The following is a 19,875-nucleotide window of genomic DNA, read 5'->3' as shown; positions in this document are numbered from 1 at the left end:
ATTGGCATTAATTCACTATCAGGACATGTCACACACACTAGGGCATGTCCTACCTTTCACATACACTGCAGATTGTCCACTGGGGTACCTTGGGCCTACCTTAGGGGTGACTGATAAGTAAGAAAAGGGGGGGGTTAGGGCCTGGTAAGTGGGTGCACTTGCCAAGTCGGCGTAGCAGTACTAGACTGCACACGGGCTCTGCAATGGCAGGCCAGAATTACATTTTACAGGCTGCTCCTGTGGGTGGCACAATCAGTGCTGCTGCCCACTAGCAGTATTTGATTTACAAGCACACACAGTGCACTGTACTAAGGTCTGACTGATAAATCAAATATTCCAATCATGGGATCACTAATCTATAACAACAATTTACAATGGGGCCACTTGCACTTTGGCACTGAACAGCAGTGGCAAAGTGCCCAAAGCATCTAGACCAGCAAAACGGAGTCCAACACACAACAAAACCACAGGAGGTCAAGGCAAAAAATGCAGGGGAGACCAACGCCAATGGTTCCAGATCTAACACTGATCATATGTAATTGACTCCTAAGGAAACCAAATAAAGGTAGTAGACCAAGTCTTTGCAACAAACCTGCAGCTAAACTGTTTTTATATCTCTTTAAATGCATTATGTTTTTAAGACCTCTCTTTTTTTAAATACGAAACTGTCCATTGTAGGAAAGCTGTGGAGCTGTTATCAGAAATGCGATATTTAGATGTGGCAGGATAAATTGCTCAGTTTTTACTGTCTGCAAACAGTTTTAATGATGAATGTAGTGGAAGGGGAGTGTTGGACAGCCAGGATACGGCCCATTTATCGATTTTAATTGTTTAATGTGTTTTTAGAATGTTTTATGGACATTTGTCTAAATATACTTGTTTCTTACTACTACTGTACCTAGACTCAGTGGGGCTTAGGTTAGTAGTATGGACTTTCTTGACTCACCCTTCATACTTACAATTAAAACTACTGAACATTTTACAGTCACTAAAGCCAGCAACCTGCATGTTATACTGGTTTATTCATACAAAGTTGGTGGGTTGGTTAACATGTGAGTTAATTTATTGAGTTGGCCTGCCTGGTTTAGGGGTGAGCGTTTAGGCAGTTCCCTGAATGTACGGCTCTGTTCCTTGGTTGCACAGGGTCGGAAGAATAAGCATAAATAACCGAGATCCCCTAAAATTACTAGGGACCACTGTGAAGTATCATGCGTTTGAGTTGAGGATGCCTGGCTCCCTAAGAGCAGATGGGATACCTTGAGAAAGAACATATTTGGATGAATAAAATGTAACTGTCTACTCAAGAAGGCTGGATTGAGATCAATAACCTCAAGTTTTTGTATGCGTCTTGCTATCCTCGTTCCTTTATTTTTGCATGCCTCTCTTACATAAACCTGCTTCCACCCTCAGCACAGTTTCATATATATAATATACCACTTGCTACATGCTCTTTGTGTAAAGACAAAAGCTAGAATGCTTCAATAGGCTCCCTTTATAATTCTGATAGTTTGAGATGTGTGTCCATTGCACCATTATTCATCATTTTTGTATTATCATTTTTTTCATTTAGAGACGCAAACCAATTCCATTATGAGTTCCGATATTTTATTGATTTTGATCATAAATAAATAAGACCATACAAAAAGAGCACCGGAAAAAGGTACACATATGTTGTAGTTTGCTAACTAGGGAACTATCTAACAGTTATCTAACATTTTAATATCTGCTAAGCAATATTAAGTACCCATGAAAATAATTATATATTATAATTTAAAAAAGCAAAGAAAAAGAAGAAAAGAAAAGAAAAGATAGAAAGTAGAAAGTAGATAATTACTTTAACAGAAAAAATATTACAATTTATTATGACTATAGTAAAACATGAGTAGAACTATGTAGTTATACTAAAAATAATTATACATCTATTAATTTAATCAACAGATTAAATATAGTCATGATTATAAAGCTATATAATTATCAATTGGTTTCCAAAATAAATTTTAATTAGAAGTGTTATGGATAACATCTATAAGAGATAAATTGGCTCCTCTTCTGGAAAAATCCATGCCCACCATGTATGTACTGACACTAAAGAAGCATTTTCCCAATTAGCAGTAATGGATTTCAACCCAGCTGAAATAAACAAAGTAAAGAAGCTTTCCCTCAAGATCTGTCAATTTTGTTGCAAAAATGACTGATTTACAAAATATTATAGTATAAGACAATATATAAGTAATATTCAATATTTTCGTGACTATATTCCAAACATCACTCCAAAACTTACTAATGTTAGGACAGTCAAAGAGCATATGTTTTAACAGTCCTTCTTGTTGAGAGCAATTCCAACATACACCTGATTTCAATAATTTTGCTTTATATAACCTAAAAAGAGTCCATAAGCAATTGAATAAAATAAATGTATTTGTTTGATATTTTGAAATGGGCAACCATCCTGCGACAATATTCAGCCAGATTTTCCGCCAAATATCTAAAGATAATGGGATAATGCAATATCTAATTCTTTATTCCAAAAAGAAGTTAGAAAATTAATATTATCACTTGTACTGCCATTCAATTTTTGATAAAAGAGAGATACATCATGAGATGAGAAGGCCAGGGTTTGTACGTATACAGCCAAATCAGAGGTCATATTCTGGGGAAGAATATTAGGGAAAGAGTCTAGTATTTATAACTATCTGCATATTTTCACTTGATCAATTGTTGTAGTTCCTGAATAGATAAACAAAAGTGTTGTCACTGTATATATCTTTAAAGTAAAAAATACCAGCTTTAATCCAGGAATTCCAAAATGTTCTGGATCTATTTAACTTAGGCCTAGGATTATACCATAATGATGGGTGTAATGTAAATGCCATCGGGTATTGAAAAATTGAATCAAGATCATTTAATATTAATTTTGTAGATTTCACAATTGTTGATTTTGGAAGCAAACTTGTTGAATTAGGCATAGTGACTAATGCTGGCAACAGAAACGGGGCAACCAAGCTTTGATCAATACTAAGCCAAGTAGGAGTAATGTTAGGTCTCACAGTTTGAAACCATAATGTACTTTGATTTAAAATGAATGCTTTATGATACTTTACAAAATCAGGTAAACCTAAACCACCATTGTTCTTGACTACCTTCAATTTCTTATAGCTTATATGAGGATGTTTGTTATTCCAAATAAATCTGATTCTATTTAGTTTTTTATAGAATTTAAGAGGAAGTCGTGTAGGCATCGTGGATAGAAAGTAAAAGATTTTCTGAGAAATAACCATTTTAATGGGATCTATCTTACCCCACCAGGTTAAATGAAGTGCAGACCATTTTTGAAAATTTTCTCTGATATAGTCTAAAATACATTCACAGTTTGATGAAATCGATTGTTTTATATTATGTGAAAATAATATGCCCAGGTTTTTGGTTTTCCCGGTGGAATGACTAACGCCTAGGTGAACACTGTTTGGTCGTGTCACCCGAATAATTTAGAGAGACTGTGCGATTTTATCCACGTATGTTTGGAATCTACTCTTTTCCAAGCGGACACATTATATATATAAGGTATTACTTACAATAACTGGGCAAAGATAGTGGCTCCCACCCCACCCGTGTGGGTGGCCCTGTGAACTTACCGGTTATACCGGCCCTAGGCGCGGCCAGGGCCCTCAAGAATAGAGTACCCATGTCCTGATGAAGCCTACATCATCTGGCTGAAACGAGATCGCGACTGCGTCAACACCTTTTTTTTTAATGGAGTCCCCCGTTACAACTTAAAAAGATTTGATTTTTGTTTGTTTTGCACCTATACAATTAGAGATTGGGTTGATGTTCTAACCCTCTGGTGCTTTGCTTTTGGGACTACCACTTTGTTGTGCACTCCATTGCAAATTAGGAGGTTCATTTCCTTAAATTGGTGTATATATATTTTTTATATATCTTTTGAATTCAGGGTACAGATAAATGTTTGTTGATATTGTAAATGTTTTGTATATTTGTATATGATGTATATGTGATATTTTGTATATAGATTGTTGATTGTCGTGCCTCCCTAGATGTCCGCTCATATGTGTGTATATGAATTTACCTACATATGTTTCTAATGTTCTATTTGTGATTCACAAGATAATTAGATGTTTCTTGTTGGAAAATTAAAAAAGGATTAATCCCTTCAGTACCTTTTCTTGCTACTTTTTCATCCTTGGATGTCTCCTGCTCAGGTACGGGAGGGTTAAGTGGGCAGAACCCCTAACCATTTTTTGCTTATCAGGTATTTGGTTTTATCAGCGACCCAAATGATATCTTTGCTGGGAACCATAACTGGTAAACAGTGAACATTTAAGGGAAGAAATTTAGTTTTTTAAATATTTAGTGAGTATCCTGAAAATTGAGAATAAGCATTAATTAAATGTAATAATGAGGGAATTGACAAAACCAGATTACCAATATAGAGAAGCACGTCATCCGTGTATGCAGAGGTTTTAATAGGAACGTTATTAATTGTAAGACCTTCAATTTCCTTAGAATTTCTGCTTGCAAGTAACAAAGGTTCTATTGCAAGTAAGAAAAGTAAAGGCGATAACGGGCATCCTTGCCTAGTACCTCTGTATAGTCAAATTTTATCGGACCTCTGACCGTTAGTAAAAAGTTGAGCAGACGGAACCAAATATAAAGCTGAGATCATACAAATAAAGGAGGAACCCAAATTAAATGCAGCCAATGTATGAAAGAGATTTTGCCAATGTACTTTATCAAAAGCCTTTTCTGCATCTAAAGCTGGAAGACCAGCAGATTGAGTTAATGATGCACCACTTTCAATTGCATGGAGTAATAATCTTACATTGTTTATTGACTGTCTGTTTTTCATGAAACCTGATTGATCTATATACACAATGGAATGCAATACCGAAGCTAAACTTCTTGCCAGGATCTTGGCGTAAAATTTACAATCCTTATTAATCAAGGAAATAGCACAATAGTTTGAACCCATAGAGCGGTCTTTATCTGGTATTGGAAGGATTATAATCAAAGCTTCTGTAAAAGACCCTGATATTGTTCTTGTAATACTAAAATGTGTAAATAATCTGAATAAATGTGCTGGCAGAAGAGTAGCAAATTCTTAAACAATCCGGGCTTGGAGATTTATGCAGCTTAAGTGATTTAATAACTGAGAGTACTTCATCAATAGAAATTGGCATATCTAATTTATGTCTAGCTAATTGAGAAATTTGAGGTAAACCACTCTTCTCTAAAAAATGATCAATAAGTATTAAATCACTTGTGGGAGGTTTATTATATAACTCTGAATAATATTACATACATTCATTCACTATTGCTGTATGAGATATAGCTATTTGTCCATCCAATTTGTGGATAGGAATATTTTGAGTTTTATCTTTCTTAATGCGCAAATAGTTTGATAAAAATCTTCCAGATCTATTAGCATTCAAACAGAATGTAGCTTTTGAATTAGAAATTTGTATGCCTTCTTTAGAGCTTAATATAGAGTTCAGTTCATAGTGAAGTTTTTGCAAGTGTTTTTTGTATTTAATGTCACTGGATGTAATACAAAGACGTTCATATTTAGCAATTTGTTTGTCTAATTTGTTAATTTGTGTATTAAATGTTTAATTTGTATGATCCATAATGGAAATTGTAACCCCCCTAATGTACCCCTTAAAGGCAACCCATCTGCTAACAAGTGATGTAGAACTTTAGGGATTAAACATAAAATATGCATGAATTGATAACATTTTGGGTTTATTGTCATTATTAAGAACCTTATTTGTGTTCATGCGCCATCTTCCTCGAGACTGTTGATATACTGTAGGATGTAAAATGCATGAGACAAGCACATGAGCTGAAATATCAATATTTTGGATAGTGGGTTCAGAAATAGAGGGAACTAAATGACGAGATATTAATAAAAATCTAGCCCAGAATATGAATTATGAGGATTGGAAAAAAATGTGAATTGTTTGTAAGTTGGGTGATGTAAACACCAGATATCCACTAATTTAGTTGATTTAAAAAAAGATTTAAGAAAAAAAAAAGCGTTTGGAGGACGATATTTGATTTGAGAACATCTATCTAGTAAAGGATCACTTATAAGATCGAAATCGCCTCCAATGATAAGTGGAACAGTTCCCAATTTTAAGACTTCTGTCTAAAAAGAGACCAAAACTCAGGGACATCCTTCATTGTACGATATATATTAATTAAGTGTAGGAGCATCTCATCATTTTAATTTTAATTATGAGAAAATGACCATTAGAATCGGAATACCTAAGTAATATTTGAAGATCTATTTTTTGCAAATAAGATAGCAACTCCATTTTGTTTATTAATAGTAGGTGAAGAAACAATAATACCCACCCATTTGTTGTTCATGTATGCTAGAATAGTGTCATCGACATGAGTTTCCTGTAATAAACAAATATCAGCCTTATGTTTAGCTGGGTAATCCAAAACGTTAGTACGCTTAACAGGATGCAGTAAACCTTTAACATTAAAAGACACAAGTTTAAGACCATAAATATTAGACATCATTGAAAGAACTTATGTAGAGAAGAAAATAAAGAATGAAAAGAAATGACAAAATATACATAGCTCTGTAGAAAAAGAAAGAAAAAGAATGCAAAAAAATGACCAACATATAACAAAGACAACATATAGACAGAAATAGAATTCTTGAATCGCACACACGCATAACAAGAATAACCACTCAAAACGTGCCCAGTAAAGAATTACATCAATTTAGGTGAACTATAAGTGCGTAATAATCTAATATCTCAAGTAACATTTTCATTAGTTTCCATGGAGAGCTGCGAGTGTTGGTGAAAGTATAGACTGAGGTCATCCGGACGTTGAAAGGACTTCGACAAGCCATCTTTCCATATTCGCATAGTAGACAGATTGAAAAGTTCAAATTTGAATCCACAACTTCTCAATCTTGGACTAAGCTCAGTAAATTCTTTATGGATTTTTACAGTTTCCTTAGCAAAGTCTTGATGAATAAAAATGTTATTACTGTTGACCACTAAAGATGGAATTTCTCTTGATGCTTTCCGTTTTGGTACAAGATGGTGATAACGCAACACCTTCAATATCATTTGACAAGGTTTAGTTTGATTTGGGCTTCTATGTGAAGGAATTCTATGAGCTTTGTCGATCTCAAATGTTTCTGTAAAGTTTAGCTGTAAAATGTCAGGCAATAGGTTTTCTAAGTACATTCTACAGTCATTACCTTCCACATCTTCTGGCAAATTGAAAATTCTTAAATTATACTCCAGATTACGATTTCCCAAATCAAGCAATTATTTATTCATTAGTTTTATTTTCACTGCAACAGGAATAAGAACATCTAATTTAGTTTTGTTGTCTTGAATTTTAATTTTATTGTCAGAAACATTCATTGAAATACTTGCCATATCTTTGCGCAGTTTCTTCATTTCTGATACAATAGTGTCTGTGTTAGAACTAGTAACCTGCATTTCATCAAACAAATAAGTTAAGGAAGGTTCACAAGAGTCTACAATTTTAGACTTGACTGGTGGACGTGAAGGAGTATTTTTTTTACATTTGTTAAGAAAAAAAGGAGTATTTTTACCCTCCATAGTACCAAGTTAATTATTTAAGGCAGTAATCTGTTTAACTTATAGTTTTCAAGCCCTTAGAAATAATGCAGTATAATATAGCTCTGTGCAGCATCTAAAACCAACTGTGGGAGAGTGCAGACCACAGCCGTGCCCTTTTCTGCCTGTGGTTCTGCCCTCCTGACAGAAAAAATCGGAAATACCTGAGGGGAAGCACTGCTGAAAGGAGCTCTCCACAAATCACCTTCAAACTCACCAACAAACGGATAGAAAGTCCTCCAATGGATGGTGATGGTGTTAGAAGTCTCCAGGTACCATTATTTGAAGGAAAATAGCCCTTCTGGCTATAAAATTGTCATAAAACGAGCCAAAATCCGGAGATTACTCCATGGCGACCATCTTGATTTGCGACTCCTTTCGCCCGCTCAAGTGACTCCATACCATTTTAATTTTAACTGTGGAATTACTCATGGGCGTCATTTAGGGCTCACCAGAGGTCACAGCTGTGACCCCTGGCTTGCCCTTTGCTACCTCTAGCACTGCCTTTGCGACCCCTGACCTTAAAGGTGTCAAATTCAGTGCCTAGGAACACAGGGACAGCTAGGGCTCACTCTTTATTTTCTGTCAATTTTTTTATTACACTAATAGTGAATAAATAAAATATATAATTCACTAATAGTGTAATAAAAAATGAGTACAATACGCTGAATTATGCCCTTCCATGACAGCTGAGATAAGTAAAGAAAAATGCTCTTAGATTTATGTTGGGTGTATGCTTGCAGGTGAGAGTGTGTTTATGTGTGAGAGTGTATATGTGTGAATTTGTGTGTATTTGTAAGTATGTGTGAGTAAGTGAAAGTGGAGGTCAAAGGGCATGTGATGTCACTTCCGCTACCCTTGCCATTTAAGTAAATTAACATCCATGGATTTACTTGTCTTTATTCTGTTCCAAGGTCAATTCCCTAAGCTGTATTCTGATCAAAATAGAGCTTGTAACATTGTTATGTCGCACTTCAGTGCATCTCCATAATGGGATCACTTGATTTTATTTCTCTAAACAAGATAAAAGTAGAGTATAATGATGATCAACCATTGTTAATGCTTAAAGGTAAAGGGAATAAGACACAATGTTACTACACTTCAAGCAGTGAATCAAATATTTTTCTAAATCAGTTACTTCTTTTTTGAAGAAACAAAAAAAAATGTTCTGCTACATGTCTTTAACATTACTTCGATAGTGACTTTACCTTACTGTGGAGGAATGATTATTAATGGACTGTCAAAACACTGAAAACAATGTTGTGTAATTATAATTGTGTTTCTCCTCTGCTAAAAAGTAGTGTGTAAGTCATACAATGAGGACTGGCCAATAGATGAACTCATACTTAATTTCTTCTTTTATCAGGAATACTTTACATCAACCCTGCAGACCTGGGGTGGAATCCTCCAGTGACCAGCTGGATAGACAAGAGAGAAGTACAGTCTGAGAGAGCGAATATGACAATTTTGTTTGACAAGTATCTGCCACTTTGTCTGGACACCTTAAGAACACGGTACTGTGGTGTATAACTGTTACCATAATATTAAAGAGATGGTCTCTTCAAGAAAATACCAGGGCGTGTAATAGTTAAAATGCCACGTTGAAAAGATGATAGGTGAAACAATAAAACAGTAGTTCAGTTCATATTTTTTTATTTCAGGAACTAGCCCATAAAACATACAGTAAAACGATAAAAGCATTCTTTTAAATGGCAATAAAAAACATAGCTCATGTACGAAATATACAAGCAAGTACAAAGCAGGAGACGGAATCATTAGAGTTCATTCAGCACAATACTAAATGGAGCATCAAGGCGACCAAGAAATAAAAACTTACACTTATACTAGAGATGCTTAAATCATGATACATATGTCAATTTAAAAAAAGTGTACAGACAGCAGTTGAGATTATTACATTCTATTCCAGGTTACGCATGTTATGGTAAACAATCAACCTGTTGGTATATACACCTACGTTGCCCTACATACACAGATCAGTAAGGGACATATTGGATTGTCACAGCAAAATTCCTGAGGATTTTCTTATGCACCTAACAGCTTGTAAGTAGCAACTGAGGCGTAATGCCATTGAAGTGCTGCAGTCAGATCTTAATATTTGATAGGCTTCGCTGTAACGTCTTATGCCCAGAGTAATACAAATCGGCATGATATAGGACCTCCTGGATTTGGCATATGTCAGGCAGAAGAAAAATAAATGTTCTACATCCTCATTACTGTTGGTGCAGAATGAACAATTCTGTGATTTCAAACCATTCGGATCCCATTTGTGTATATATGTATTCACTAGTAAAGTGCCAATCCTAAATTTGATAAGCAGGGTGTGGGCTAGTTTTGGTACAAAGCATCCATATATGGCTCTAGTGTCAGTACAGATGTAAAAGCCAAAAACCAATCTGTCAGCCCACCTGTTTTGATGTTACGTTGGTATGAATCAATCGTATCGGTCCAGAGTTTTTCCTTAACACTTAGCTTGAAAAACAGAAGATGCGTCCAATGATCAGCTCCAACTGACCTTTACAGAACTTTACAAAACTGGGTCTTCAATGCAATAGTTCCAGTATGGCATAGTGAGATATCACAATGGTGTAGTTACACTTCTTTAGACTTATGAAAGAAAAAATACAACAAAATATACTTTCAAAAATACTATGATCTGAAGCAAATAGATCCTCTACATAACCTAATACTGTCCAGCACACTTCTGTCAGGATGTATATGGGTCAAAATCAACAGATCCTGCATTGCTCCATAGAGTTCACTGTTCCTCACTTTGACCAAAGTTGTTTCATAATTGCTCCCCATAGCACTCTTACCGCATTGGTCTTTACTTATGGTTGTGCATGCTATGATGTCATTCTGAGATCTGGTTCTGTCATTTGCATGCGTGTTGCCACTTGAAGAGATCATGTCTATTCCAAGACAACAGTAATGTACTGAAGACCATATCGAAGACAACCATGAGGTCAAGGAGAGTCTGAGCAGATTGCGGTCTTTCATAAAGGTTGACAAGGAAGTCATCTCCTCATCACTTGCAGCAGTGGGGTCCAATAATATACTCCAATTGACTTTTACACAGTGTTATAGTATAGACACTGAGTACTATGATGTAACTGCTGTACTAACCAGAGCACATAAGTACCTAGATACCATCATTTACCTCCTATATATTTCAAGATACCCTATTTACACTCAGATTTCATTAATGCTCCCTGTGCACAGTATGCATCAACTTGCTGTCATGGTCTAACTTCAATATAATATACGGTGATTATACAATACATGAGACATTGAATTTGCTTAGAAATCTTAATGACTATAGTCGTTTTAGTTAGTAATAGTTGAAGGCATGAAGACCTAGAGGATTTAGCTATTTATTGGAACAAGCATTTCTTAGTCTATGATATTTCCTAGATATTGCCTTTTAATTGCAAACTCTCAATTTAGAAGAGGTCACAGAAATGATGCTGCAAACACTAACTCTGCAAACTCCAGTTTGAACTGAAGCGGTTAGTAGGCTCAACAGCATGACTCCAATGTTCTTTTTAAAATATAAAGATATTTTATTTAATTAATTTTACTAGCCTGTTTCATTTCCTTGGGATTCTTTATGCTTGTATTCCTTCTCAACAGCTCCAATGCTCACATACACATCACTGGTACTTTAGAGCTGTATAAGTGGCTAGTTAAAGTGCATTGCAGATCCTATTGTTAAATAGGTGTCTGACCTGAACAAAGACAACCTCTTGTGAATTTCACTCTCTCTCAATAAAACTGAACCTCAATCCAGATTGAGACATCTGATCTAGGTTGAATAAATAGCATTAGGTACTGCTGGGAAATTTAAGGTCAACTCTTACCAATAATCGATGCTGAGGTGCGAATCCATTTCCTCCTTATTAAACTCATTACTGAAGTCATTGACCCAGCACATAATATCCGATGTCCATGTGCATGTGAAGGAGTTGATTTTCTGCCCATATTATGGAGTAGTGAAGTTGTATAGACTTTGGTTTTGGATCCTATAAAGACCCTCACCACTTCTTCTATTGAACCTAACTGTAAGAAATTGGATTATTAATTGGGGAGGATGACTACCCACCTCCGCCACAGAGCAGACAGGCTTAACCTATGGTAACGTGTAAAGTATGTATAATGTATTAAGCAGTAATAAAGTCGAAATGCAAAACATTGAAAATTCCAAATCGAATTAGCAAAATAGAGTACAATTTAATGAACAAAATGACACCAAAGTGGCAAAATCTAATAAGGGGAATTGGAGATACAAATGTTTAAAGTTTTAAATAGGAATAGTGCCATGAAAGCACAAAGTGCCTATGATAGCCAATGGGTGCTGTAGACTAGGAGCTAGGTGCAATGACAGTGATGGAGCGCTGGTCAGATACACCAACCAAGTTTGTCTTGTTCAAAGATTCTACCATCTGACTTACCGTAGTACTTTAAGTCCAAATCCACCACAGGAGTAGACTTTAAAAGCATCCCAGGATCTCAAGGAGGCACATAGAGGCTCACAGGATATCAAGCCAGAGGCCAATCCAGGTCCACTTTCCACTTGTCCGCTAGCCAGTTGCAGAAACTGGTCTTTTGTAGTTTGATGTGTCCCTGTAGCTTTAACACGTGGTCAACCTTATGGCCCATGTAGTCCACTTCTTTGTCCTGGATACAAGAGGGAGCATGTCCAGGGCTCCTCTCACATCACAGAGAGCAAGTCTAGTTCTCTTCTGTTCTTCCTCAGGTCCAGGATGTTCTGTAGTGGTGCATGGAGATGCCACATTATGTCTGTTCTGAACTAGTGTGTGGGAGATGCCACATTTATGCCTGTCCCAGGCTAGTGTGTGGGAATGACTTCTGGGCTGAGCACACCCTAGCCAATAGGGTAAAAGTTCTCAGGGCCAACCCTACCTACTTTTGGCCTTTTGAAGATGGCGAAAAGTCTTCGGACACAATAAACTTGTCCTCTGATAGCTGGAGGTGTGTGTAGGGAGTTTGGGGCAGTCAGTGTATCTCCAATAAGAGCAGATGTAAATTCAGCTTTGAGGAAACTCAGGCATATTACAAGTAACTTTCTAAAAGTTACTTTTCATTAACATTTATTAAAAATCATCTTTGCCATTGAATTGGATTTTGAATACTAATAAAAATAGTTGAATCGTTATTTTTTGTGCTAGCCCCATTTCCGAGACACAGTTTAGGATTTAAATCTTTACTCTGGTTTTGTACATAAGACAGCCAAACCTGCCCCAGTGAAAAATAGCTTTTGGATGCTAGTCACTGTAAAGAAATATTAACATTACAATTCTACATGTCCTATTTTTAAGTACCATGTTCTCTGCCTTGTGGGCAGGGTGACGTTGATATTTCAAAGGGAGGATTTGACCTGTCAAATGTGTTTATTTTGGTCAAATAGCAGTATTTTACACTTTGGCAGTCAGGCCACACAGGGTAGGCCTGAAACCATGCTTACATTACCACTGTATTAGATGGCACAATAGGTGCTGCAGTATGTAGGAAGCTGGCTCTTTTTATAGTGGAACAAAACGATGTGCACTGTATAAAGAGTCCAGGCAACCCTTATTGGTTTACAGAGGCAAAAATGATAACTCTAAATGATTTCTTTTGTGGTATAGTGGGCAAGCAGTTTAGGCTTCTCAGAGTGTAGTGCTAAGCATTTGTTGTATTCACAGAGGGAATACATGAGACACACACTCAAGAATAAATCCTAGACCAATTTTGAAAAATAACTCCTGTTTTTATATAGATTTTGATACCAAGAACTTCGTAAAGTAAGTACTTTTTTAAACATTGAATTTAGCAGGTAATTAAACTATTCACTTAAATGCATCTTTATGTAGCAATGCTTCCCTATGGGAGACAGGGCTAAGTATACAGTTATTTATGGTTGGTTTCTTGGGGTCTCCTTCAGGACTTAGGTTCATAGGGGGTCAATGTTCAAAGTACCATCAGCAGTTACTCGTTACCTGCCCTGGGTCGTCTGGGTGCAGAGGTGCTGGTCGGGTTACGGCAGTGAAAAGAAGCTAGAAACAGGCTGCAGAGAGGGACAGAGAATTGTGGGGTGCTTCCAACAGGGGGCCCAGGTCACAGGGTACCGGGAACAAGGGGGTACAGCCAGTTTCTCGGTACTTAGGCTCGGGCCCTCTGGTGCCGAGTGGAAAGGTCAGCTGGGCTCTGTGTGTCCTAGGGTCTTGCTGTTGTCTGTCTCGACAGTTGAGGGTGTGAAAATCAGAACTGCTGAGTGACTCTGGAAGTGGGTCTCTGCTGTGCTGATTTCCCCCAACAGCTGCTCAGTCTCTGTATTGTTACAGTACCGACAGGACCTAAACAGGCGTTGGCTGCTGCAAGGAGTCCGGTGCCATGGGTATTGGCCCTGTGCGGCTTCAGTTGCTCCTGGTTACCTCTCACTCAGTGGGGAGACAGATCTGACCTTCAGAAGCACAGATGCCTCTTCCCTGGGGGGCTACTGCACTGGACTGGCCAGGGAGCGACAACTCTGTGAACTGAAAAGAAGAACCAATATCATAACTATCTGGGTTGCATACCCCTTGGATGCCAACCTTTCCTCTTCCTGAGCCCTAGAAGGAAGGAGATACTTTGCCTTAATATCCCTAGCTGATAATTAATGTCCTGATTATGGAACTGGTTGAACCTTTACAGTTCTTGAGATAATATCATGTAAAGTTATGGGTGAGACTGAACCATAAAGTCCAGGTTCTAGTGGTGAAAGTATTTATCCAGCCCTTTGGGTGCCATCCACCATTGGCAGTTTTTGACTCTGACAGGTTCATTTTTAAATATGGACCCTTGAACTTACAGTACCCACCCAGGGATGCCATAATAGGTTAGGGCAAACTGATACATCTGCTCCCATTTTATTTTTTAAAAAGCTGTTACGTCAATTTACACTTGTGCCTCAGATGTCAGCAGTTGAGCAGAGTTTCTTTTAGAACTGAGTTGTGACCTTAACAGGGTGTGTTAAACATATTAGTGTAGGCAACCCTGTACCAAAGGAATATCCCACTTTCTGACACTTGATATCAAAGATTCAAACTGTAAGGTCCAATGTAGCTAACCCGATATTTGGCGATATTGATATATTGCTTCTTACTGGATGCATCAAAGTTGCAGAATTAGTCTACTTTTGCACTCAAACTCCCATCCTGTTCACGATCCTTAATGCATCTCCATATTAAGGATTTCAAGGATGCATGCCGTGCTGCCGACTATAGCTAATCAAACCTCATCAGATGGACTATTGTAAAACGGTACTGCTGGGTGCCTATATGTCTTTGTGCCTGCCACATCCTATTGTTTGCAATGGAGAGGCAGGTTGAGCCCTAAAAGTCATAAAAAGGGCCCACTGAATAATTTGTAAAATGAATACGTGAATAAGGGCAGATGCCCAGAGACTTTCTCATGAACCTGGCACTAGCGGTACTGAATGTAGGGGTTGCCAAATACAAAAGCTGCCTCATTTTGATGCCTCCAATGTTAAACCTGGCATCCCTGGTGTGGTTTCCCCTGACTTTTTGCCTTCTGACCACCTGTTTTACTGACTTCATTTTTGCTGTTTTTATGATTCTGGGCACCTTACCACTGCTAACCAGTGCTAAGGTTCATATGCTCTGTACTCAAAACATGGTAGCATTGGCTTATCCACAATTGCCATATTTAATTTACTTATAAGTCCCTAGTAACGTGCACTACGTGTGCCCAGTGCTTGCAAATGAAATGCTACTAGTGTGCCTGCAGCACTGATTGTGCCACCTACTCAGTAGCCCTTTAAACATGGTTCAGGCCTGTCACTGCAGAGATTGTGTGTACAGTTTTAACTGCCATTTCGACCTGGCAAATTAACATACTTGCCTGGCCAAAACCTTCCCTTTTTACCTTTTATTACATATATGTCACCCCTAAGGTAGGCCCAGGGAGCCCTGTGGGAAGGGCACAGTGTATTTTATAAGGTGGAGCTTGTACGTTTGAGTTTTACATATACTGAAAATGAAAGACTGCAACGTTCATTTTTCATTACTGCAAGGCCTATCTCTCCCTATAGGTTAACATTGTGATTGCCTCAAATAATCTTTTAAGTGTCATTTCCAATTGGGAAAAGATGAAGATTTGAAGTTTGGGGTCTCTGGACTCACAACTTAAAATCACAACTGATGGTGAAGTCGGATTTCAAATTGTAATCTGAAAATGCCACTTTTAGAAAGTAGCATTTTCTTATTTTAACCATTCTGTGCCTCTGCCTCTCTCTGAATATATGTCTGGGTTGGGTCCCAGCTTTGGTTTGTGCACTCCTTCTAGACAGTCACACAAAGAGAGCTGGGGTGTGATGCTTGCATCCTGATGGCTCATCTCCAGGCTGATGGGCCTTCCTGAGGTAGATGGGGGGTGGCACTGACACTTGCACCAGAATAGGGCTGTGCCTGTCCCCACATAAAGAGCTGCATAGTAGTGAGTCTGGAGCCAGAGCAGGAAAGGTATGGACCTTGTGCTCTTTGAATTCTCCCCCACTTCAAAGGCACATTTGGGTATAAATACCGGACCCCGACACCACCAAATCAGAAATTTGCTGGAACTAATGATATTCTGCTTGGAAGAAGAGCAGTTGTGCTGCAGGAGGGACTGCCATTTTGCTAACTGATTTGCTGATTGTTGTGCTACAGGAGGGACTGCCACTTTGCTTATTGCTTTGCTGTGTTGGCCTGCTGCTTGCAGCTTCTTGTCTGGGAGTGAGAAGGACTGAACCTGCTCTCTACATCCTCGAACCCAAGTTTCTGCAAGTGCATACTGGCTTGCTTCCTGTTCTGAAAGTCTCAGGGCCATCAACGACTTCCTTCAAATCTGCTTCAACTGCTGGACCATGACATCTGTTAGTCCTCCCTTACCTGAGGTGCCAATGCAGTCCTAGGCCCCAGAAGAGGGCTCTGCGGCTGTTTCTGCTTAAAAATAGACGCAGTGATAACTTTGTGCCAATCAGAACCAACATAGTGCCCGCCGATACAGAGCCCATTGAACGAAATTCCTGAAAGTCTAGAAGACCACGTGGGACCTGACTGCAAGGTTTTGATGACAATGCTTTGCCAATCCGAGTTCCCAACTGTGAGGCTCGACTTCAACGCATCAACCCAACTGCGTGAATTGTAACCGACACATTGAGAATTTGACGCTGATGCGTGTTCCAACCTAGGTACTTTTTTAGTGGGCCCTGCATGGGTCCTGTAGCTGGCCTGCACTCCATCTCGGTCGGTCTGAACTTTGGATTTACCTCGGTCTGGCATGACCTCAGGTAACCTTTTAGCACTATTGACTTCTAGGCACTGTTTTTAGATTTAATATTTAAATGTTGTATCATGCAGATAAATAGTCTCTATTTGTTTAAACTGGTGTGGAGTCTTTTTTTGGTGTATTCACTGTTACTGTAATTTAAGTGTTGCACAAATACTTTACATGTTGCCTCTTAAGTTAAGCTTGACTGCTCTGTGCCAAGCTACCAGAGGGTGAGCACAGGTTAAATTAGGATGTGTATCTGACGCACCCTGACTTGGATTGTGGTCCCTACTTGGACAGGGTGCAAACCTCTGCCAACTATAGACCCAATTTCTTTTTTTTTTTTTGTCAAATCTTTTTTTATTTCACCCCCATAACAGGGAGTAGCAATAAGGTGACTAGTGCACAGCGTTAAGCCTACAACCCAACAGGGCCGGCCGCGTTATGGCATAATAAAATGGAGTAACGTTGACAATGCTCAATCTAAAGATTTGTACACAGCGTTTCACCTACAACCCATCAGGGTCGGTCGCGTCATACTCAGCCAACGGGCTCTGCGTAGTCACCGCCTAAGATGACCCGGTCCCAAGACCATCTGGAACCATTAAACCAAAGGTTAGAACTATAAGACCAAGAGGGTCAAAACTTCAATACAATGTCAGGAAAGAGGACAGCAGAGCAGAGAGGACACTAGGAATAAGCAAAGAGAGAAGACTAGGAAAGAGAGGGGTCGCAGAGCGCCAAGAGGGGGGCAGAGGGGGGAGGCATTGCGTCGGCTATCGGAGCAGTTGGTATCATGGACATTATTCAAGGCCTCATACACCACGGCCTCACGCCAGCAGCCTGTCTGGGTCAGGGGGAACCACTGCATCCTCCACTAATCGAAGCGCCCGGAGCTTAGGGGGCATGTGGCCCGCGTGCTCTACTGCGCATAGATACTTCACCAAGGGTTGCCACACCGCTTTGAAGCACGCGTCTCGGGCCTGCAGCCGAGCTGTGAGAAGTTCCATTGTCATGACATGCCAGAGGCGCACAAACCACGCAGTAATGGGCGGTGCTTCCGTCTTTTTCCAGTATAAAGCAATGAGCTGCCTAGCGGCTCCCAGCATTTGAAGCGCCAGCGCCCAGTCGCTCCGGGTGAGGGCCCTTAATCCTGCAGGCTTGATACCCAGCAGTAGTGTTCAAGTGGCTTCAGGCAGAGGAAACCCCAGTACCCCCCTGATGTGACTCAAGACCTCCTTCCAGAAGAGGGTCAGCGAGGGACAAGTCCACTAGACCCAATTTCTAACAACCACCCTACACTTCCTGTCTCTTTTGCAAACTATTTTTCAACATTGCTTTCCCTCTTTGTCACCTTCTTTCTCACTTTTCTGCCTTTTCCTTTTTTTGGACAGGGCCAAAATATGATGATGAAAATAGCCTTGGCCTAAAAAAATGCTTGCTGGTGCCTAACACATGCAACCACCACACATGTTAAGCACTATTGATGCCCACTTATAATTGTGAATCATCTTATAGCCTTTGAATGTGAAATCTCATATTTGAACTATCCAGTCTCTAATTCTTTTCATGTGCATTATCATATCATTTGCACCCTCCTCCTCCCAGTTCGATTACCTTTTCATTCTTTAGGTCTCATCTGCTAGACAGCGCTTGTACTTTCTGCTGCAAAACATATTGTGGGCTTGCCAAGAATATTCCAGGGCCATGGAGTCTGCTGGTTGTTGGCTTTGATGTCACTCTTATTTGCCTACTTCTTATTTGTGTCCCAGCTTTTCAATCTTGTGTTTATCCCTCCCATGGAGCATAGCCTCTTTACTATCTCTTTTGATCAGCTGTCTTTTATGCATCTACTACTTGTATTTCTAATGCTACTTTTGTTTTAATCACTTCATAGAACTGCCTGTGTTTCCAGCTTCTCCCTCATATACTTCCCTCAACCTGCACTCTGTGTTGCTCTCTGTACCCAATGTGCTTCTCCCTGCCCCCCTCCATGTTGAACTCACCTCCATGTTCTCCCCTGTTGCTTTCTCATCTATGTCCTTCTCCTCTGCCACTCCACGTTGCTCTCTTTGGTCCATTAGCCATGCAGGGCTCTTCTTTGCTTGCTCTCCGTCATCTTTCCCTCCACCTGGCCCTCAGTGTTGTTTCTCCATCTGCACCGTCTGTGTTGCCTCCATCAGTGCCCTCCATGTTGTTTCCGCATCACCTGCTTTAAAAATAAAACTCATCTGCAAGTTTTTCAGGTCTCGCCTGAGCCAGAGCATGCGCTGTCTGGCGAGACTTTTAGTAAGGGGGCTTCAAAAAGCTGACCGCACGCTTTTTGCTTGTGTGGCATAAAGCTTGCGGTTACGCACACAGTTTCGTGCAAAAGCGTCATCTACCTTTCCTCTCTTGTCATGGCTCATTAAACGCATCGCTCATGGGCACCCTTACAGCGCGTGCATATCGCACACCACTCACCAGACGTGCTTCCTTGTTTCTCTCATTATCCCCTCCCCCTTCCTCTTCTGCCTTTCTTTCATTTTCTTGTCACCGTCAAAAGACATGTTTTCTTTCTCCAGCCTGCCTGAATATCAACTTTTCGCAGCCTGAACTACATTAACAGTGAAGGTACGTTTATTGAGGGTTTAATATCTAGTAGTTCCATTACGTATTTCCCAAAGCAGGCATGGGCAATGATCCCTGCCCTCTGTAATTGGGGCGCCTGCCACTCGCCACAAGGATTTAACTCTATTCCGGGGCGTGTGCACTTCCACCAGCTCATTTCCTCTAGTGCCGGTCAATCTACCCTGGTTCCATGCTCCCTCTTCGCCCGATCCCAGTCCTCAATGCGGCTACCATGCGCACTGTACAGCGGCTGAATTCCCATTTATTTTCACCTGTCACTGCCTTTATCGTACCAAGAAATGCT

General features: G+C 39.4%; 1 protein-coding gene across 1 annotated transcript in view; it reads left to right on the top strand.

Annotated features, from left to right (window-relative positions):
* DNAH9 (dynein axonemal heavy chain 9) overlaps window positions 1-19,875 on the top strand; it is a 1,695,107-nt gene that overhangs the window by 676,984 nt on the left and 998,248 nt on the right. Inside the window, exon 35 of the mRNA XM_078654721.1 lies at window positions 8,998-9,145. Coding sequence (XP_078510847.1) covers window positions 8,998-9,145 — 148 coding nt within the window. The remainder of the gene's footprint in view (window positions 1-8,997; window positions 9,146-19,875) is intronic.

The sequence above is a fragment of the Lissotriton helveticus genome, chromosome 7 (assembly GCF_964261635.1).
Source record: "Lissotriton helveticus chromosome 7, aLisHel1.1, whole genome shotgun sequence".
In the NCBI taxonomy this organism is placed as follows: Eukaryota; Metazoa; Chordata; class Amphibia; order Caudata; family Salamandridae; genus Lissotriton; species Lissotriton helveticus.
The sequence above is the reverse complement of the archived record's forward strand: the minus strand, read 5'-3'. Positions and strand labels throughout refer to the sequence as shown.